Raw genomic sequence first — 23,279 nt, 5'->3', positions numbered from 1 at the left:
TTCAGATCCACCTCCTTTACTCAAAAAGCTCTCACACAGCCTCAGTGACCCAATTCCGACATGAGCTCAGAACCAGTGCTCTCCTGACCCCCGTGACACTGCCACCTTTTCCTCCTAAAGGGCCTTCTCCTTCCAGTTTGCACTATCTCGATGGCAACTATTTATGACAACCAAAACATTTTCGTATTTCCTTGCTGCTCCGGGCGGGACACCTGCGGTCCCCAGCAAGCAAGGGCTGAGGCATGAGGCTTGGGGCTTTGGTCGCGGCGGTGATCAGAACCCCAGAAGGGCCCCAACCTGGGTGACTCTCCCGCCGCTTCCCTCACAGCGCTACAGGGAAAGCAGGAGGAAACGTGTCCCCGCCTTGACCAAGACCGGGCAGTGGCCGCCCCAAGCGCCGCGGACCTGGCGGCCGCGCCCTCCCGGCTCGGGGGCCGGGCTGGGCCGGGCCGGGCGGCGGCTCCGCCCCGCTGCGGGGGCGCCCGCGCCGGCACAGGCGGCTCCGCTGGCTGCGCTGACGCCGGCGGCGCTGGAACACCTGGAGGGGCGGTGGCGGCGGCGGTGCCTGCGGCTCGGCCCTTCCCTCCCTTTCCTTCCGCAAGGTGAGTGCGGGAAGGGGGGCCTCGCTGGTCTCCGTGCTGGGGCCGGGCGGGGAGAGCTGGTGCCGCGGGTACCAGCCCCGGGTGGGCGCCGCCTCCCCCACGGGCAAGCCCGCTCGGGGCGAGGGAGGCGGCGCGGCCGCCGGGCCTGCGGAGCTGGTGCCCGTCAGCGCTGTATCCACGGCCGGACCTGTTCAGAGTGAAATTTCCGAGGCACAAGATGGCATCTGTCCCTCCTTTTGCCTTGTGTTCCCCCTCCCGCCGTGCGGTTGTCTCGCCATGATTATTGCATTTATCCGTTTGTGCCTCCCGTACATCCTCCCTGGCGCTCTGCCCGCTGGAAGCGGGGAGGGAAACGGCCGGTGCTGCTCGGCGGTTTCCGGCTTGGCTGCCGGGCTGAGGGGCAGGTTGCTCGGCCGCGCTCCGACCCCTCCTGAGGCCAGTCGGGTGGAGAGGGGTGGCAAGGCATCCTCTGGTCAGGTAAATGACAGATCTCGAACCAGCACCGAGACAGTAACAGCTGGTGAAATGGCAATTCAGGAGCCCCACATTTACGATTTAAAGCTTATAATTTGTAAAAGGTTCATCTTGGTAATCAGATTTATTTTTCATACGTGCACCTGACCCATGAAAGCTGCTCTAGTCGTTTTGAAGAAAAAAAGAAAATCGGATATTACTTGAAACATGAGGTCAGTTTTTAGCAGCAGAAAGGGGTGAAAGGCACTGTGCTCTTTTATTTGTCGATATCATTATATATATGTTCAGTGCCATATGTAAATAAATCTCCCGTTCCATACTGTTTTGAGTAAAGCTGATAGCCTCAATGATCTGTGTGACCCCTCTTAAAGTAGTAATTCAGGCTTGCCTTAGTTCAGAAGTGTAAATGTCAAACTGACTGGTAATCTCAAGGTTACATCCTTTTGCCCCCTGCCACCGAGTCACATTGTGGTAGTATTTTGGAAGCTTGGCATTGGACTTGTTCTTCTGTTTGGTTGTTTGTGATATTTCCCCCCTGTCTAAAAGCCTTGCTTTAAACCAAGATGACCTTTTATTTCCATGAAGCACCTGTTTGTTGACTTTTGTTCTCCATATGTTTAACTGTGTTATCCTCTTTCTTTTGGTTTCTGGATAGATTTTATTTCATTTGGGTCACAGAAAGAAGCTGTGACTTTTCTTTCAGAGTAGACTTCTTGGAAATAAACTGTTCTTGTGTTTTAATCTAGCAAGACTCTTGAAAGGAGAAAACTCTTTGATCACTTTTCGAAAGTGTTGGATAGAGAAAACGATGGGCTGGATTTTGCATCTGCAGTGCAAGTGGCATTTGGTTATGGTCTTTTTTCTGATTTTTTTTTTTTTTTTATAAACCACTCTTTTCACTTTGCCTATCCAATGTTCTCAAAGAAGGAGTTGAAGAATCCCCTGACATTGCTGTCTGGCACAGATCTAGAGGTTGCAGTTCTTACTGGTACTTAGCATGAGGACCAGCAACACCTCATTTAGACTTTACCAATTTTTTTAACTGCTGTTTGAACAGCCTGTTGGTTTGAACTTAGTAATATAGTGGTTTAAGATTAATGTTAATACCACTGAAGGAGGAATTTAGCGTCAAGCCACAGAGATCTTTTGCGTAGTGAACTGCCATAACTGGTATTACCAGTCACATTTTGCACATGACAGACTCTACTGGAAGATAATGTGGTGGTTAAATGCTGCCAAACCTTAGTCTAAATGAGTTTCTAAAGTTTCTTGGCTGTCAGAGCTTCATGTGTTTCCAGAAAGGTTCCGGCACTTTACTGGAGTCTAGATGCTGGTCAGTGGAATTTGCTTCCTTTTCACTTGAGAAAAAAAAATTAAATACATTTTAGATAGTGGTCCTTTCTTCTATTGTTTGTTGGAGTTGAGATTCAAATATAAATGTTACTGCAGATTGGAGAAGACCAGTTATGACTTTATGGAAAGGGGAGGTTTCATTAACTTTTTTTTTTTTTTTTTAGAAGTTCCTATTACTGAGGGGTGAAGGAGATCACATAGAGCAAAGTAAAATTCCTACTACAGGGTTAGGGGGTTTTGTCCTGGCTTCGTAGAGTTTCGAGGCAACCATCTTGCCAGTTCTTCTCTGTTACCCATAGTTTACACAATTGTTAAACTGTTCTGATGATTTCTCATGTAACCTTTTCTTGAAGAAATTAATAATAACAGCTCTTCTCAGTCTTCAGCTAGCGTTGAAAGCTGTTGGTTCAAGTTGACAGAAAAGAAATGTACTAATATTTCATCTGAACAAGACAAAAATGCCCTCACTTTTTAATACTTTTTTTCAAAATCACCTCCGAGCATATTGCCCTGTGGTTTATTCTTCAAGAAGTTTTGCTGCTTCTCAACCATAAAATCACTCTGGAGACAAAATTACACCACGTGATGCAGAAACATTAAAAATACAAAAGCCAAGAGAGTGAAGTTTGTTAGTGAAAGAACCAAACAATCAAGAACATTAGAAACATTTGACCTTTTTAAGGGTTGCTGGTAATAACAGTCTCACAGTACTTCTTCCTGTGGCTATTGTTAGCCACGGCAAACTGAGGGGCATTTTGACCAGTTACACAATTGCTTACGTCAACCTTGAGAACTGTCTGTACGAAGTCACTGAAACAGTGCTTGGGTCCATCTTGCAAGTAGCTTCATAAGGATCACCGCTTCTCTAGGAAGAGTCAGCTGGAGTGGCAGGATATTACTGAAAGCAGTAATATAAAAGTTGAGTGGACTACGTGTCTGCTGAGAATATATAGCCTGTACTGGTGGTGTTTACTCAAAGGGTGGCGCAAGGAGATTGCCATGTATTGTTGTTGCTCTGCGTGCTAAGGCTGTTTTGTTAATTGAATCTCTTATCCACAGATGGGAAATAATCTCCAAGGGAAACTGGAGAAAATTATTTTCTTGTGTTCCCTCCTCCAGTATTGTTTCCCTTTGGGTCTAAATGGTGTTGCCTCCTCCTGGCTTCTGAATGGATGAAAAGGCAGGAGGGAGGCAGAAATGTGAGAGGGTTGCATGTGCCAGCAAATAGGGCTTCTAAATAAGAAAGCCATTTGAAGTTTCATTTACCATTTAGAGTTTGAAGTTCTAAAGCCTTATATGTTTGTATGTAATATACTATACGTGCAAAAAGAGTTTAATTTTTTTTTTTGTTCATTACTTTTCCCATAATTTCACAAAAGGAAAGTTTTCCAATATTAAGGCTCTAGACTGATTACAGGTAGAGTGCATCAGAAAAACAATCTTGTCTCTTATAATCTGTGTACAGTGCCTATGATATTTTCTTTAATAATAGTCACCTATTAAGTTTACAAATAGTGGCTCTTAAACTAAGAGCAAAAATGTGTATTACAAAACAATTTTATAGTAATTTTTAAGAAACAAAGCAAGTCTGCATTTAGAAAATTAAAAATATCTCCAGTTTTGCTCATTTGCATTGAGCTTAGACCTGCCATTCAATGATTTATACTCAAATTATTCTTCTATAAAATGAATGTAGTACTTGCAATGCTTACCTGGTTGTCTCACTGTTCTCCACAAATATAAGTGCAGTGCTTTACTAGTGAAGCAAAAGATGTTACCTGAGGGGAAACTGATACTATATACTGTCCCTACATTATTCCACAGTAAGCAAATGAAAAATCAGTATAATCTGAAAACAAAATTTAAAATTAATTTTTTGTGTGGTTAAATACATCTGTGCAAGTGATAAAGTTCTGTGTGCAAATGAGCTTATCTAGAAAGTGCTATTGTTTGCTCGTCAATCTTGCAGTCCACCAGCATTTATTTGAAATATTTTGTTCTGAGACTGCATGTGCTGTTGTGACTTCGTGTGCCATTCTTATCAGTGTTTTTGAGATAATCCACTGGGTTTAGGGATTTTTCATTCAACTGTTTAAACAACAATCAGAAAAACCCCCAACCCAGCTCCAAGTATCATTTCAATGCATTTTATCCTCTAGAGAGGAGATCATTTATGCCTGTAAGTTTGATCTGATAGTTTTTGCAATAATATGATAGAAATATAGTACCAAATAGACACAAAATAATTTTTTAAGAGGAATGCTAACTGTTGAATTGGTCTTTGCACTTTGTGGGGCAAAACCAAGTTTTAAAGAATATGTTGAAAGGCCCAAATTTCAGCTTTTTCATTTTGGTTAAAAATTACTTGTAACCACTCAAGTACTGAAAACCAGAGTGGTTCAGATTAATTGATACTCTTCAGTTCTTGGTATAAGTCAGCAATAAACTCTTAAAGTGTAAATTTGCAGTTTGTCTGCCACTTCTGTTAATTTGTATGCATCAGAGTTGGGAATAGAAAAATAAAGACTAAATGATAGCATAAGAAACATGGCTCCGGATCTCATCCTTTTTTTAGACTGTACCAGGAACTTAAGTAGAATAATTTCCAACATTAATTGTGTATTCTGAAATTAGAAGTATCACAATTGTGTTTTGGAAGAAAGTAACTCTTGACAGTACTCTCTGCAATAGATGTTACCCATATATGCCCTACACAGAGTATTAAATAGAGTCATTGTAAAGGTGAGTGAAAGCCAGGTGTCAATAGTACTGCTACTCATTTGGTTGGATGTACTGTGTGCAGCCTAGGTAGTGCTACAAATGACAGAAAGAAGACCCAAACCATTCATATTTCATCATGGTTTCTTACAGTGCAAGTCTCTTATCACACAGTCTTAGTCATTTAAGATACCTGCTGGTATTACTGTGGCTTGTTCTCCACACAGTTTACTGACTGGAAAAAGAGAAGTGTGTTGTATTGGGTCAAACTTGGAGGACAGACTCCAATTTCTCTGATACTTCTGTTGTTTTTAGTATGTGCATGGGATTTTCCTGTGCATCAAATTTGGCAGGGGTAGGGGGTGTGGTAGAGTAGGTTAATTCTTTGAAGGATCAAGACAAATGGATAAATGAAATGGAATAAATGGTGGTTTTGAGATGTCTCATAGGCCTTGGTAGAGAGAAGGAAATGGCAAAAACTATGTATAAAAATGTTAGTTCCAGAAGTGTTTGTAGTGAAAGAGAAAATTGGTTCCGGGGTACTTAACAGGGTATGGCCATATCCCAAAGACAGTATTACTCAGTGTTCAGTGTGCTGCTGGTGTTTTGCTTTTTTTTTTTTTTTTTTCTCCTCCGCAGTAATTCAACAGACCACCATGAAATTCTAGTTCTGAAAGAGGGGGAATAGAGCAGTGCTCTCACAGCATGATCTATCTTTGTAGTTCATGTGCCTAATGCAAAAAGCATAATTTCTGTGTGCACAGTCTGTGGAGGTTCTGTTTGCTATCTGTACAGGGACTTAGTCTTGAGAGGCTCGTATGGCAATTTAGGCACTAAAGTTAGATAATTGCAGCCAAACAGGATGATTTTTTCCCCTCTCAGCACCTCTCAGGTGAATATATGAATTTAGCAGAAGCCTTCACTGTGTAACAGATGCCATTTAACCTGTGCTTCATTTAAGAATGTATGAAATTTCTTTCTAGGTGTCAACCCCTGAAATAGATTGAAAGAGTAATTCAGTTGATAACTGCAATCTTATATTTCTTCTCCTGAGAACTTGTGGGTAATCTCCAAGATAGACACTTTCCAGGATAAGTAGCAAAGCTGTGGATCAGTCTGAGACAAAGGATTAGACAAAAAGTTGTAATGGCTGGAAGGAACTGCTAATGTAGCACTTACAGGCCAATTTGCCAACTTGTTGAATTAATAAACAAGGGCATCAGTAAGTAGTCTAACAGAATGAAAAGACTCCTGGATTTGAAGCATGGATGATTCTGCAGGGTTAGAGCATCAATATTGAGAATTAAGAGCTTTAGAGGAAAAATTAAATCTTGTCATTTGTCATAGATATAGCTTGAATGGTAGATTCATTTTAGCTGAATTAGAGTAGCTATTCTTGTATTTAAGAGTAGGAATACTTATAAGTCTGTGTATAATCTTGATGCTGAAAGACCCAGACTTCAGCTTTCATTCTTTTCCTGCATTGACAACGTGGATAATTCAGATCTACAGGCTGTTATATTCTCTTTTGCTTGGAAAGGGCAAAATCAAACACCATTTGAAGCTCCTGGTCTGTGTGTTTGTAGACGCACCAGAGAAAATAAAACTGCATCCTGTCTAGTCTTCATCTTGCAGTGAGACTGCTTCTTATTTTGCAACCCATGTACTTGGTTCAGTTTGATCACAGTTTCCAGGGAGCAGAGTGGAGAAGATAGGTTGTCAGCCAAGAGCTGTTGGAGGCACAGATGGCCTTGATTCCCTCACCTAGGCACATTTTCTTCCTTTCAAAGTATTTTACATAAATGAAACTTGCACTCTTCACTTTTATATATAGAACCCCTTAATTTTAATGTTTTTCTGTTACTTAACACCACTGTGCTATTAATGCATTAGAAGTTTATTGGAAGATTCTTCGTTTTAATAAAACTGTTGACATAAGTAAATCAACTGCAATGTATGATTGTGCCATATTTGAAGTTGTAAGTTGCAGGGGTTTTAGGATATGGAGAGTCTGTTGAGATTTGAGGAACCACAGAACACATTATCTGCTTTGAAAGAACAGTAGACTCAGAAGACAGTTGTGTCAGTGAACGTGCAGACTCTTTGGTGTGTTTTGATGAACATATTGCTTCACGTAAGGGTTGCTGAATTCTGCTGTGCTATTTGTTTAGTTCCCTTTCCTTCTTTCTGGATGCGTCTCAAAAGAACATGTTGTTCAATCTACTGCCATCCTACATAACTGCTAGGTTATCTTTGGATGTTAGATTTGCTCTGTACATCAGACTTTATAATGTTTTTGCAAGGATTTCAGCTCATCTCTCTGTTCTGAGAAGCTGTGATTAGATCAACAGTTTATTTTACATACAGTCTTCAGAGTTGAAAAGATTCCTGTTTGATGCCTCTGGTAACATCCTGATATTTTTCTGTGTGATCTGTTGTCTGAGCTAAGATCACAGTAAGAGCTATGTAACCAATGGTCAGACAAGAAGAGATACTTGAATTAGGGGTAAAGCTTTTGTTTGTCGGGTTGGGTTTTAAACAGATTTCCTCATTACCTAGGAGAGTATTAAGGTCTGAACTTTGCCATGCCACATGACACTTCTTACATTTAGGCTCACTGAAGAAGAGATGTGACACTGATATACAGACATGTTTATTATCAATGTAGCTTTTGGAGAGAAGGCACTCATACCATCTTTTTCTTACACAAGTAGAATCGAAAGATTATTCATAAAGCTGTTCAGCTCTTGGGAAATCAGACAACTTATGCTGCAACAAAATGTACTAAAGCTAAAAAAGAAAAGCAAGCGTGTACAAATGCTGTACGGAACACGAGCTGAAAGGTAATCCTAGTGTATAGTGCAATTCTAATCACACAAAACACCAAGAAAGCATTTTATATTTGTACAGAAAAATTTACATGTTTATTCAAGGGGTCTTGGAGAATATAGAGAATCAGAGGATTTTTCATAGGAATAGAAATGCCACTTGCTAATGACAAGTGTCCTCCAAGTTTTGTTCCAGTGTTACAGCTACATTTCTCAGTAGGATGATGAGTATGGCTGAAATAACATGAAATTCTGTGTACATTCCAGCTGTTATGGCTTCCTGCAGAAATAATTTGTGGGTAAATAGTCTACCACCCAGATAAACTCTGCCATAGTTGGCTGTTTGCAGGACCATCTTAGTTTCAGCATTTCTTGTTATCTGTGGCAGAGCACTGCCTGACTTCAGCTGTGTTACATGTGAAGCCAGGCTGAGTCTAGAAACAGTTCCAATGCATTTCAGTGTCCAGGCTGTACCTGTCTTCTCTGGCATCAGTCTGCAAAATGGGCTTGTGGAGAGTGATGCTGAGGCTTCTTGGTGGCTCCTCAAAAACACCTGCTAGGGATTTTCAAGGTTTTGGCAGGGCTTGTGACCCCAGCTGGTTCTGTATGGGAATGGGTCTTTCAGCTCTGTGGTCCCTTGTGTTCCAAGATTCGTTGTGAATAGGGCCAGCTCAGGTTTAATGCTTAAACTGAGGTAGCATTTGGTTCTCTCAAAACACTGAGAAGCACTTGCAAAATTACTGGATCCGTTAGTTCCGTTAGTGGACTTCTTCAGGAAGCCTCTGGTCCATCACTCTGCAGTATTAAATGTGGGGTTTTATACAGTTACCTGTAATGTGGCACTGCTTTCTCTGGTGTGAATAAAGCAAGTATGCTTGCTTTTTACACCCACCCCCTCATCTAGAGTATCCCTCACTTTTGTTTGTCAAGATAAAGTCTGTCAAGGAGATCACAACTGTTGTGTAACTGTATTGTCAAATATGGAAACTTCCCAATGCAAATGCTTTCCTATAGGGTGGTGATTTTTTTTTTTTTTCTTTTTTTGTTAATCATTGTCAGTACAATATTTATTGAAACTTTAGTCTTTTTTTTTTATTTTAATACACTGAGAAGAAAATCAAACAAAAAAAGTCTCTTACATCAACTCCTTGTGGCAAATAAAGCTTGTTTTTATATCTAAAACTGTATGATAACATGGGTTAATTTTAAATTTCACTGCACTTTTTGGAGAGAGTATTGGTAGATTCAAGTTTTTAGTGTCATGTGCTTCTATTGTAGTCAATTTTGGCAAAGACCAACTGGCTTGTTACTTCTATTCAGGGCATTTGTCTTGTTCTTTGAAAGCATAAGAGAGTTCAAAACTTTAAAGTAGTGAGAGGTTATGTGCTCATTCTTGGTCTTTCTCTGCAGCTTCAGGGCCAGCATTCTGTGACTGCAGGGATTCTTCTTTACATGGCTGTGAAATCTTCCTTTTAATTCTTGGATACTTCCCTGGGCTGTTTCCAGTCCCCTCTTACTAGTGTCTCTCACTTTTTGAGACTAGACTTATATTTTGGTATTTCTTTTAAAAAATCTCATTGCTTTCAGTTAAGCCATATTATTTTAATAATGTCCTTAGAATGTCCTTTAATGTCCTTGTTAGAGATGAACCAGTATCTTAACCCTTTTTAGTTGCTGGACTTGGAACAGACAGTGACAACACGTGAAGTAAGAGATTATATAAATAAATTAGGGCCCTGTTAAATTACTGCAGAGACAATTTACTGCACGTTATATTTTAGCAACTACATTTCTGTTTTTTCAAATCTAGTACTTACTAAGTTGTCTTTGCAAACTGAATTCTCATTTAGGACCAAAAGTGAGCTCCGTACTGAAAATAAAATGGGCGCAGGGATTGAATTTGTGTCCTGGGCTGCTGCTTGTTGCCACTGCATAATTACAGCAATCTCCCTGGCATGGTTTTTGTCTCTGCTGTCTAGAACTCTCTAGGACCGTTTCCCTCCTGGCATGTTTTGGGTGATATCGCATGCCCGGTGCCATTTCCAGCAGGCAGTGTAGGTAAGGCTTCACTTCTGTTTCCTTCCACCCTGATTTGCCATAGGACACTATCCCAGCAGGTCTTGTAGCCTCAAACACCTCATATGCCATCCTGTCACACAGCAGAACAGAAAATGCATGCCCTCATTGTCTTACCATGAAAATATTGTCTACTTTGAATGTGAAAATTCCCACAAAGAGTATCTTCAGGGCATAAGGGTGCTATGTAGAACCTTGAAGAGTATAACTAAGAAGATTTCAGAGTCAAAAGGTGAGGTCAGATGTTTAGGAAGAAAGAGCATGAGCTATACTTGCAAGTATCAACTGTTTGACCATGATCCTATTTATTTTTTTGTAGGGACATTGGTTTCTTGGAGAAGCAGGTGGATGTGTACAGTGAATAAGGTCAGTGCCTTACACCTTTTCCCCATACTGGTTGCTTATATTTTGTTCAAGTAATGTACATGTTATTCCACCTAGATAGGCTGTTCTTTGCTTCCTGTCAAGCCAAGTGTGCTGCTGAATAACTTGAGTTATGGATGTGTATACAAGCTAAATCCTGTGGTCTTATCTCATTCATACATCCTCACAGCTGACTTAGAAGAGGACCATTGTGAAAACAGTGAAGTCAAGAATATGAAGGTAGAAAATGAGTTCATAGTGCCTGTGCCTATGGCTCTCGAAAGAACAGCAAAACACTCCATTCTGTATCTTGTCTGTCTCAATAGTTCTGTAACACCAACAACAATCTGAAAAGATTCTTTCTTCCTCCTTTTTTAGCTGTTGACCCTTATATTTAAACTCTGGTGTGAAGACAGAGACCAGAATTTTCTCATGGTCTCTCCAGCAGCGCTGAAGAACATTTCACAAAAGTTCCAATTCAGGCAAAATTCCTGCTCTGATATAATCTTGCAGTATCTCATGGAACTTTGCAAGGAAGTTTCACAGATACTGGCAGCAGAGAGGTTAGACTCAGAAGTCTGGGATTTGTCTCCATTCAGCTCCAAATGGAAGTGCATGTGCTTCATGCTTGCAGGAAGCATTCAGGTTGTTTGCATTCCCTTACTTGGATTCCGCACTCTCTTCCAGTCCCTTTGCCTCTAGTACTAACCACATTGTCTGTATGAAGTACTGTGCTAGATATGTTTCCAACACCATGTCTCCCCTTTGTAGCCCCTTTTCTTTTTTACTTGGCTAAGTAAAAAGTCCAAAGTCCAGTTTCAGCACCATTACCTCCCTAGCTGCTTTTTCCATTACTCTTTCCTTAGTCAATCAGCTTCATACCTTTCTGGAGCCCATTGGTGTGTTTATTCTATGCCCTACTTGCTAAAGTCCATTCCCCAGCAGCACCATCCATCTCACCAGCTTCATTTTGGTCTCACCCAGATCCTGCTGCAGTGCCTCCATTCCCATGTTAACCATGTGCTGAAGAACAGTCCTCTCTGAAAGCAACAGAGGAGAAGCTGGGAGCTTATTTTTTAAGAATATCTGACTTGGTTGTTAAATTTGGCCTAGAAGGACTGTGCTCAGGTACTGGTGGGAAGTGATGTGCATGCCATCTGGCCAGCTCAGAGTATAGTGGGAAACTTGAGTATCCAAGCTGGAGAGAGTAACTTATAAAACCTAAGTTCTAATGCTTACAAATCATATTCTATCCTCAGGAACTGTGGTGTCCCTCATAGAAAAACCATCTGGTCATTAAATTTCACATCTCTGACTCAAGACACGATGTAACTAGTGTTTTAAAAAATAGATCAGTGGGATATAGGGAAAAAAAAAAAAAAAAGGTAAAAAGTAATTGAATTTTATTGTGGCTAAAACTTGGAGGAAAAAATTTGACTGAGGGTGATGCTTGTATGGACAATTTTGGCATGCCTCATCAAAAGTCACTGAACTTTTACCTGGTAAATTTGTTTTGCTTGAAAAACTTGCTAGCATAGAAGGATCATCACTGATGGCAGCACTTAAATCCATTTATAATGGATTTTCATGAGAATTGTGTGTTACACAAGGAAAGCATTTGTCTCACAGATTGAAAAGTTTTCTTTTGTAATATGATGAACAAGATGCTGCAACATGGTAATTTTCTGAGGGGAAAAATGCAGGATTTCTAGTGTTTAACTTAAAAATTACAGATACTTGTATTAACTGGTAATTTCTTATTTAGGTGTGTGAAGAAAACAAGAATCATGGAAGGTCATAAATAGTAAGCATCTTGATATTTTTTTTTTATTCTAAAGTGCTAATAGTGTTTGGTATGTTGATTGTTCAGTTGGTTTATCAGTCTCATAATTCAGGAATCTGTATTAATCTTATATTATTAGCTAATTTTTAGTCCTTACACCATGCCCCCAGAATTTCTGGTGACCTCAGCTGAGGTAGCTCTCAAGGCTGGTTAACATCAGATGAATTATGGTGTTTTCTTCACTTGAAGAAAACTGAAATGTGATCTCAGTTATTTTCACTGCTGTAGCAGAAGTCAAAGCACACAACTAGCCAGGCAGCTAAGGCCCTTATAGTACCTTGTAAGAAGTTTGATGGGTATTTTTAATTATTATTAAAGTAATGCTATTTTTATTAAACTCTCATGTTATGTTTTCTCATAATGCAGGAGGGGGTTTTTTGTTCATTAAATGCTGTAAATTTTGCATTTTAAAGGCGCAGTATGTATCAGGTCAATATAATCTTCACCCAGCTTGATAGGCTGTCTGTTGTCAGTGTGTGTCATGGCTTGTTTGTACAGAATTCCAAACAAAACATGGTATGTTTTGTTCATATTCTTTATTCTCTGCTGTAGCAGCAAGAGACCTATATTTTGATTTTAATTAATAAATTAAACTCTTAGAACTAATATTTGTGTAGAGTTAAATGGGTAAATATCTTTGCTTTTCAAGTTTGGTGAAGCCATGAAGTGCTCTGTATAAATGCTTTTTTAAATTATGTCCCTGTTCACTTCCAGTTTAATTTCTTACTGTTTCTTTGGTGATTAAGGCACGGTCACCCAACTCACTGATTAAAAGTAACTAAAGCAAGTAATATAACCCTGTGGAAAAAAATTCCTTTTCAGTTTAAACTGTGTCACTAGTAATTAGATAGGGTAGATGTGCTACCCTTTAGGGGAACATGTGTACCAACAGCTTGTTTTTTCAGAACATCTGTATTACTTCACAGCAAATATATAGAGATATAGATATATATAATCAGAGGATCATAGGATGATTGAATGACTTGGGTTGGAAGATTACAGATGATCTGGTTCTAACCCTCTACCATGGGCAGGGATACATGTCTCAGTACATGACTTGCTGTGTATGTTGGGTCTGAAGACCTCTTGGACTAGCATCTCTGAGCAGTCTGTGTATTGTGAACAGAACTAGAGGTCAGTATCTCGCTAATGAACCACAGTTTATCACTCCACAGGTGGAAGGTATCTTCTCAAAATAAACTCAACCTATTTAAGTTTCGTGGAGTATTCAGTATAGCAATTTTTAGCAGCCATGTACTTCTAAAAAGCTGAAAGAGTACCACAGCTTTTTATGTATGTACGTAGGGGAAAATGCATGTACTTTTGCACAAATTAGTAATGGAATAATAGTTCCTGAAAGACACTAAAATTTCATTGTAAGCCTATACTTTCTATTAAGCTGTCTGAGTATAGCTTAAATATTGTAGAATATGGAATTTATTTCTTGCACTTTTTATTAGGTCTGCTACAGGAATGTAGAATTACTTGTCAGTGAAAACTAATCTTTGAAAGAAAAGGTTACCTGTTATACATGCACAGTTGTCATGTGGTTAATTGTATAGAGATGTGAGATATCAGTCTTTCACATAGCATGCTCAAAAGAGATGAGTGTTCTTCTAGTTCTTTTTTTTATTCAGTTACAAAAAAGGAGGGCGAAAAGCAGTCTAATCCCAGTCATAAAATGCACTGTGTCAAATCTCAACAGTGCTGAAATGGCGTGAAAATTGCTACCTGCTTAAGCAACTCTGCTAGTTCACTTGAAACTCTCCTATTAATTATGCAAAATAAAAAGTTAATTCCATGGGCTATAAATCATTTCAGAAAGCATTGGGAAGAATTCTTTGAATCTGCTTATTGGGCAGTACTGCATGGTTAAGAAATTCAAATTGAAATCAGTGTATTATTTATCACAATAGGATGGGAAATACAGTAATTTAGTTACTTTTTTATTAATGCAGAATGAGGAACTGTGTGTTAGAATGTATGTGTCAATATGCAAATGCAATATTCTTAATGGAAATGTATTAATTGAATATATTATACTTACTTTTAAATCATCCAATTAAAGTTTTAAATTTTGTTTGTTAATATTCTAGCAACTATCCAAGAGAATTTTATGATCAATATGCTCAAAGCCAAGAAAAATCTGTTGTCAATAAAATGCAACAGAAATACTGGAAAACAAAACAAACCCTTATAAAAGTTACAGGAAAAAAGGAAGATGAACATGTTGTGGCTTCAGATGCAGATCTGGATGCAAAACTAGAGGTTTGTAATGTTTACATAATGTGTGTTCTGTGTCTTACAATTTTTAAAGTGTTTCCATTTCCACCAAGCCTTTAATATGTGTGTACATAGGATATATTAACATACATACATTTTTGTAATTTTCATGTAATATCTCTTCCACATTCTGACAAAAGTATCTGTGTAAATTCAGAGAATATAGGGAAATTTTGTAACACAAAACCCCACGTCCCTCTAACTTTGGAATTTAACATATCTCAGATTTATTTTCATGTTTTAGGGACAGATTTTCTCCTTTTGTTAGCAGGGGAGTCAGGAGATCATCCTTATCCTTTGCCTATGTCAGTTTAAGGTGATTTGTTTTGGGTTTTTTTCCTAATAGTATTTTATTGAGTGTACAAATGACATCTTTTATACAAGTATAAAGTACCACCTATACCAGAAAAACATGCAGTATGCCCAGGAGCAAGGTGCACAGTGCATTCTGCTCTGGAGATTTTGAGCTGATTAGTGGGTTCTAACATGGCAGAAGAAGCTTCTGAAAGTCTGTAAAATAAAACCAAGAGATGGAATCCTGCTGTTTAACAAATATAGTCCTACTGTCAGTATCCTCAATCCTTCTAAAGGAAAAAAAACAGGTTAAAGTTCTACAAAATGAAGACCTAGGGTGTCTTTGAGATAAAACAAAAAATTGAGGATGCACTATGGAAGTGTAATAACCCAGTTAATGTCCATATAAGTTTTGTTTGTGTTGTTTTCTTACGCGAGGGTAAATGTTTTGCTGTACTGCCTTTACTGCATTTTCAAAAAAAAAAATATTGATTTAGGATTCTCAGTTTATTTAGATTTTAGCTAAAATACAGGAGACTGTAGGACAACAAACACAAGAATAGCAATAATGTATCACCAGGTGGTTCTACCTACAGAGTCTTCACAATGGGTTATAAATCAAGAGTATTGATGTAAAACAAGCCGGAAGTATGGAACAGTATTTTATACATACATAGCTGAGTTTTCACCATGTCTACTGTGTTGCAGACTCATCAGGAAGGATGCTTTGTTAGCTCAGGTGAAACAGGGAAACTTGTGTTCACACAAGTGAAATAAGCATGTTTTGGACAAATTCTCACCTGCGAGTCATACTCTCAGTTTAAAAGACAAGACCTGGGTAAAATTGTAGTCACGAAGTGTTGAAAGAAGGCACTAACTGTGCCAGTGGTCCATTTTACTTCTACCTGTGTAATGCCTGATATAGTGGAGTTTAGGTTTAAGTTGCAGGCTGGAGGTTTTAGATGGACAGACAGAAAGAGTAGTAATTTTTCTGTTTCCTAGAAGCAGTCTCCAAGTATAGTCATGATTGGCTTTTTTTTCTTTTTTTTTTCTTTTTTTTTTTCTTTTTTTTTCTTTTACCTCTACTTCCTTTGGAAGTTGCTGCTTTAGAAATTTGCTTATGCCTGTAAAACTTTCAGTTTAAATCAACAACTTTCTGTGTTGGCCATACCTGCAACTTCATTCCACTAGACTTCACAGTGTCTATGAAAAATTCAGTATGCATATTCCCACATGAGAGAATGACTGATTGAGAGATCTTTTGATAACTCTGTTCTACCACGGGGTTTTTAGAAACAGATTTGTACCTTTTTATATCTATAAAAAGATATCGCCTAAAAAAAACAACAAAAAACCTCAACACAAGTAGTTTGGTTAACTATCAACTGCTTATTATAGATCTTCTTCCAAAGTTATTTTTTCTTTATTTTCTTTCTGTGAAGTTATGATTGGTCAGTCTTTAGTTGCAGTGAATACCTTAAATGAAAAAAGAGCACAATTGATAAGGGAAATATCAGAAATACTGCTCATTGTTCAAGAAGAAAGGAGTGTTCCCTAATAATTTCCACAAAATTTAAGTTTTTTCTTGTATTTCATTCCTCAGTGTTTCTTGCATACACTTGACATTTTTTTGTGTATTTTGTTTCAATATCAGCTGTTCCATTCTATTCAGAGAACATGTATGGAGTTGCTGAAAGCAATTGAACTGTATCAAAAAAGGATTTGTTGTAAGTATGATCAAACACAGTAGTTTAAATGATAAGAAGGTCTGCATTATGGAATCATTGAACAAGTGAAAAGGTAAAAATGAAAGTGGGGAACTACTAGTTTCAACCTATTCAAAAGTAATGTTCCTTGCAGACAGCTGAATGCAGATTTGCTTATTTGTTTGAAGATTTTCCAGTTCTGAAGTTTTATATATTGATATAATGCAGTGATAGCAATAATGACTGGAGAAAGCTTTCTTTATGTTTTTTTCCCATGACTTGTTGGCTTGTTTAAATTCAGAAGGATCTTGTGAAGGAATCATAACTCCTTTCTAAGCTGTTATAGTGTTTTGGGTTTTTTTAATGAGAATTGCTGATGAAGAATTTTTTTGCTTATTACTAGTTTTATATTTAAGTAATCTATGCTATTACAGTGAATTTGATAATGCTGACTTGATTGTAAAAAATGATCAGTTACTTTGAGGCAGATGTCTTTCAGATAGTTGAAATAGTGTTTCAATTATAGAATGTTAAAATTGTCAAGTAATCTTGCCAAGTAATTTGAAAGTAAGTGTTCTTTAAAATGAAGTACTAGGTTTTTCATGTGAAATTTTATTTAGTCAAGCACGAAAAATGGTGAGCAAGAGAAAAGCAAGTGAATGAGCTTTGGTTAGTGAAACTTGAAATTAGCTTCAATAAAAGTATGTTATCAGCTGAGGCAGTTTTTAGTTCAAGCACCTACTAAACCAGACAGAACCAAAAAAATCCAACACTGAAAGTTATTGCAATTAAGATGGCCCTTTTTGTAATAAAACCAACCTAACTTTTTCTTTTTAAGAAAGAAATAGCACATTTTTCCTGTTGTCTTTTGGTGTTGATGGAATTTTGTGATTCTTGCTAAGTATATCAGCAAATGTCTCAAATGAATCAGGTCTTCTGTTTACTAAATGCAGGAATTCTGTAAAATAATTTATTTTTGCTTTACTGCTTGGATCTAAAGTGTCTTAGACTGTTTGATGTTAGGCCAGTTTTACAGCTGTTAGGAACCAATTAAATAACATATTTGACAACTCACTTATTTTTTGTTAGTTCTGTCTCAGGAAGAAAATGAATTGGGGAAATTTCTTCGATCACAGGGTTCTCAGGATAAAACAAGAGCAGGAAAAATGATGCAGGCTACAGGAAAGGCCCTCTGCTTTTCTTCTCAGCAAAGGTATATGGGTCAACATTGCTGTCTGATTTGCATAGTACTCGTGATAATGGTAGTTGATTCACCAGGGTCAGAATTCATTTGGCCATTTGAAATGTTTAAGGAATTAATTGATAGGAAAATTATCAACAAAATCTGCTGTAGTATTGGCAATATTAGTGGCTTATTGAATTTTGCCTGATGCTGCTTTTTGTCTTATGGACCTGCTATGTCTGTATCTTCAGATCCCATGTGTCTGTTCAGCTCGGTAGTTCTAAAGCTGTACTGGAGCATCTCCATGGCCTCTCCAGCAGTAGAGTTGTAAAGGAGCTGATGTCAGGTCCCTCTCCCGTCTGGTGGCAGTTCTCACTCTGCAGAGAAATGCTGCAGCAGGCTCACTGTGGAGGTGTCTGAGTCCTGCAAGGGAGGAAATGAGTAAGGGAATACTTTTTTCTGGGACATCAAGTCTCATGCCTCAACTAGACAGAGGACAGAGGAGTCTGAATGCCGTCTTCTGCTTGAACTTTAGTGTTAAGTCCCCCAGAGTGAAGATCCTGGATCTCTACAGAGCTCATGTAGGTTGTGTAGGGGCAAGTGAAAGATAAGGAATCCAGGTGGATACACAAGCACACTAACACCTGCTGTTGGCCAGAGTCCTTGATGTCTCACTGACCCAGTGTTTGCTATAAAAGCTTAAAAGTAACATTACCTGGTGGCATTGTAAATATCGTGATGCTCTTTTTCACAGCATTAGGACTATGAAAGTATGAAATTCACCGTCACTCACAAAGGCAAATTCTATTCCATTATGTTTTACAGGATTTGGGGAGGGCTTTTAACTACTGTGATACTTTCTGGCTTTATCTTAACAGTGCAGTTGTTCAGCTGAAAGTGTAGCATACACAGCACTGAAAATTTCATATGTTTACCTTGGGCTAGAGTTTGGTCATTAGCACCTCCAGTAACAGTCATGACTGGGATCTTTAAAATTCATGTAAAGCACCTTTGAGCAAAAGTGCTGATGACTTGCTTCTTTATGAGGCATAACTGTTAATAGAAATCTCAGTGCATATCTACATAAACTGAACTTTATTTTGGATATTTGGGTAAGAATTTGTGGAATGAGAAAAAAGGTACTGGAAAAAAACAAGTCACAGTAAATTCACATATTAATTTAGCTCTTGCTCAGTACATTTTTAAGGCATCTTTTAAAATGACTTCACATTAAAATAAAACCATTTGTCTTTGTTCTTTTGAGCTATCCTCAAACTCTTGTTGAAGTTGGGACTGCTTCTATTTATGTTTCTTGCTCATAGCTAGCTCAGTAGCTGGAGATCAAGAGGACATTTCTTGGGCTACTGGAGCCAAAATTAGAAATTCTCTTATGCCAAGGGACTTCCTAGCACATTAAACTATCTCTGCTGGTGTGGAACTGATAGAACACATTCCAGTGAGGTGCTGCTGGAAACCAAGAGGAAAGCAGAAGTAGCAGGAGGAAGCAAAGCAAAAGGACTAATCCCATCTAGTGTTGAGATCCCATTAGGAGATGAAGTGATGGCATAGGGAGGGCAACAGTGTCCCCTACTGCCTTTCCAAAGTGTAGTTGCCAGAAGAAACATTTAGATAATTGTCTAAATCTTCCAAAAGGTAGATGTGCTTCAAAGGAATGGTTCCAGTACTAAGAAAAAGAATATAAAGAAAAAACTGAGATAATTACCTAGCTGGCAGATGACTTATTTATTTACATTTACATTTGAAGACTGAAAGGCTAATGGAAGTGCTTTCTGTGATGTTTAGCATGACATTCCTGATACATCTGTGATACTTTCCCAGTAATAAATTACCTTGGGTATATTTTTATAGTTGTTAAATTAAACTGGGGAAGAGGAATGGTAATAACTTACAAGTGGCTTGTCAAACTAAAATACATGGGCACAGTAGAAGTGGTTTCTTTTCCCCTCACACATGTAATTGAAAAGTTGCTATTTGAACAGAAGGGTTGCAAACACAATATTAATTCAAAATTACTCTGTTTCATGTGTACCTCTAACTATGTAGTAGAATCATCTGAACATAGACTAGCATTTATGAACTATGATGGCTGTGTATGTCTTTTTTGAGTGCTAGCAAGCTGTCAAGAATTGTATTAATTATTTGTGGAACAACATGTTTTAACATGTTCCTCTCCTTCCTCTCTATCCTTGATGCCTTCCCCCAGATTAGCACTCCGTACTCCTCTCAGTAGATTGTATCAAGAAGTGGAGACTTTCAGGTACAGGGCCATCTCAGACACCTGGCTGACAGTGAACAGAATGGAGCAGTATCGGACTGAATACAGAGGAGCTCTACTCTGGATGAAAGATGTGTCTCAGGAGCTGGATCCAGATCTTTATAAGCAGATGGAAAAGTTCAGGAAGGTATGAAGTTTCCTCTGGTTTCCTAGAAGGGATTCCCTAATGAATGACAGTGAAGCATGGTCTTGATTCTTCCAAGGAGGGCATAATCGAGAAGCAGTAAGGATGCCATTTATCCTAATTAATCTCTCCTTTATGGACTGTAAGGAAAGGCATTTTTTAGAACTATATTCAACTTCAGCATACATCTTTAGAATTTAAATAATACATATTTTTGAGAAGTTATCTAATTTTGAATACTTTGTGGTGATGCCTGAATAACTAATAGAAGATGATACATCTGCTGTCAGAGGGGAAGGGTGTATTGATTTTTGCAACTAAAAAAGAATAACAAAAGTGCTCTACTATCTCCTGCTAAATTTTGAGGGCATTTGAAGACCAACGTTTTCAAAATTCGCTATTGTTGGATTTTGGGGAGGAGTTGCAAATCTGGAATTTATATTTAGGTTCCTTATGCAGTTCAGCATGATTCTTTGGCAACTGCTAAACACTAAAACTGCTAAGGAGGCATTCTCCATAAATAGTCTTCATTCAGTGTCACTCAGATTTGCTAAACTCCTCCCCTGCCAAAAGACTTGCAAAATCACAAGTCCTAGGTGGTAGGCTGCAATTTTGCTACCAGGTGAGAGTACAGAATTTATTTAGGCTGATGCTGTCACAGTTCAGGAATGCACATGCGACCTTTACATTTTCTAGTGAGGCCCTAGAGCCGAGTTTGTTAAAAATCTATAATGTTCACAGTTGGCTGTTTATAGATACTGGCTATCAGGAAGCCTTAGGATCTTGGGTATAACCTAGTGGCTCATGCTTGGAGTAAAAGTGGTAAAAAAAATTTACAGAAATTGTGTCATAATTGAAAGCAGAGGTCTAATACCAGAAATTGTATTAAAGTGTACCTGTATGTATGTATATGGTTGAGAGATAGGTAATGTATAAAAGAGAAAACCCTGTTAACTGATGGCTGAAGCAGTCCGTAACTAAAAGTCTTTGAAGGCGAAAGATATTGGGGATTTTAAAAGCTTGAATAAACCATCCTAACAGGAAAGGACTGGAATGCATCTAACTGCCATTTTTTGTAAACCAAAGTGGTGACAATAGCAATTAAGAAAGGGATGGAACAAATAGTACCCCAGTTAGTCATCTAATCTTTATTTAATGCTTCAGTGCAGAGTATTCCTGTAAGTCCTGTGGCACCAGACATATATTTCATTATGCCCTATGGGAAATGTTTGTCATGGCAAGTTCTTGCAGGTAAAATAATTGGTATGGTCTTGGCCTCAGCTGATTGCTTATGTATGGTGTTTGATTTATTAGGAAAACACTTAAAAATGGAATGTTAGACTGAATAAAGCAATACTGGTAATGGTCATAGAAAACTGATTTATAGCTTTCTTGCAAAACAAATGCTGTGGAAAGCATAAATTATATAAATGGCAAAGTAATTAAAATAACATATGGTTTGTGCAGTGAGCTGCTGTAGATGAAAACTTAGATGTGAAAATTCAGACATCTTGGGTTGCTGCACTTCAAGGTCAGAAAGAAAAAGGATTTTTTTTTTTTTTTAAATTCTTACAAAACTTAGTAGCAAAAGTGTGGAAATACTATATATTTTTAAATATTTCTAAGTCTGAAATAAATTATATGCTGACATAAAATAAAAGAAGATTCTCAAATTCTGTAGCATGACCTCAAATAGTTAAAGAAAACCAAACTTTTTTTTAAAGAAGTTTTTTGAACATTTCTTTCCTCCAACTGGCTGCCAACTGAAAACCTTTCACATTGTAATGCAGGGAACAAAAAGCTCTACATTTTGTAGCCAACAAAGCAAAGAAATGCCCCTGGTATCCACTTCCCCACATATCCCATCTGTGCAACAGGCATATCAAACTAGTCTTTGAAGATTTAATACTTGCAGAAAGTAAACTTTTTCTTTTTTAATTGGGGAAAAAAACAGAACTGAAATAAAATCCTCAAACATAATGCTCCTAGGTAGCTTGTGCTGAGCAAGATCTAAGTTTGTTCTTAGTGCTTTACAAAAATTAATGGTGGATGCTGTAGTCCTAAATAATTAAAGTAGATGAGTTTTTATTGTCATTTTTTCTATTTTTGCTTGCAGATCTTAATTGTGCCATAGTGTGGCAGTGTAATGCTGAGGTTTTAGGGCTTATTTTGGATCTGTAACAATTAAAGAAGCCATGCTAGTTTTGTGTTGAAAAAGATGTTATAACTATAATTACAAAGGTTTTTGGTTCTTAAATATACCATTGCCAGAGAGAAACTTCTTGAGCTGGAGCTGCATATTGAGTGATATACCACCAAGTAGTTAGTGAAGCTGATCCTGTCAGAGCACTTAAAAGGAAGTTTTCTTCAGACTTCTGATTGTAAAAATGCGGAGTATTACTTTAGTAAACTTTTTTTTTTATTACTAGTAAACAGTGCTGCTTTAATGATCTTTAATGCACCTAGTGCATCAGCAGTATTTATATCATTCAATTAAAGGACTGTTTTTCAAGTATGTAGCCTTTTATAATGTACTTCTTAATGTATCATTATGTATACAGATATGGTACTTGTGTTTTGAGACCAAAGCTAAATCAATCCAGATGGGTTTTTCATACCCTCCTTCAGAATAACTCAGGCTAAAAGATCAATAGTTGAGTCAGTATTTTCAGAGCTGATAAAATCTGAGTTAAAACACTGACATTTTTGTAGCTCTCTTTCAAAACAATGAGGTACTTGAAAGAATTTTCTAATGCTGTTAAGGCATCAGTCTAAGTATGCAGGACCCAGCAACACTGCCCCTTTCAGAGTGTCTCACAACACTGCAGAGCAGCCTTTTTACATTGTTGTTTGAAGATATCTATGTAATTGTAGCTACTTGAGTCAAACTAAGGAAATAGGCATTTACTTTTCCCTGCAGAGTTCTATAAATGCTATGTAACTTCTTTTTTTTCTATTAGCAGTTTTTATGAGCAGTCCAGTGCTGTTGTGGTTATAGAGGTCTTCCATCCCAAGTTCAGAGTTTGAAGTGTTCCTTGAGAGCATCTAAACTGTGCTGTGATATACAGAATTTAATGAGCTAATATCCTTTTACCAAATTCTCCACACTGATACTGTTTTTAAAGTTCTTAAATTG

General features: G+C 38.0%; 1 protein-coding gene across 7 annotated transcripts in view; it reads left to right on the top strand.

Annotated features, from left to right (window-relative positions):
• The first annotated feature begins 479 nt into the window (after positions 1-479).
• ICA1 (islet cell autoantigen 1) overlaps positions 480-23,279 on the top strand; it is a 65,766-nt gene continuing 42,966 nt past the window's right edge. For 2 of the 7 annotated variants that reach the window (XM_015618669.3, XM_015618667.3), the window contains exons 1-7: positions 480-602; positions 10,371-10,417; positions 12,180-12,218; positions 14,354-14,525; positions 16,489-16,561; positions 17,630-17,753; positions 19,948-20,146. In XM_015618669.3, coding sequence (XP_015474155.1) covers positions 12,202-12,218; positions 14,354-14,525; positions 16,489-16,561; positions 17,630-17,753; positions 19,948-20,146 — 585 coding nt within the window. In that variant the 5' untranslated portion in view covers positions 480-602; positions 10,371-10,417; positions 12,180-12,201. Of the gene's footprint in view, positions 603-10,370; positions 10,418-11,398; positions 11,543-12,179; positions 12,219-14,325; positions 14,526-16,488; positions 16,562-17,629; positions 17,754-19,947; positions 20,147-23,279 lie in introns of all 7 variants that reach the window. The other 5 variants (XM_015618668.3, XM_015618671.3, XM_015618672.3 and 2 more) reach the window with 5 other exon arrangements.

The sequence above is a fragment of the Parus major genome, chromosome 2 (genome assembly GCF_001522545.3).
Source record: "Parus major isolate Abel chromosome 2, Parus_major1.1, whole genome shotgun sequence".
Taxonomy (NCBI): Eukaryota; Metazoa; Chordata; class Aves; order Passeriformes; family Paridae; genus Parus; species Parus major.
This window is presented reverse-complemented; position numbering and strand designations above follow the sequence as displayed.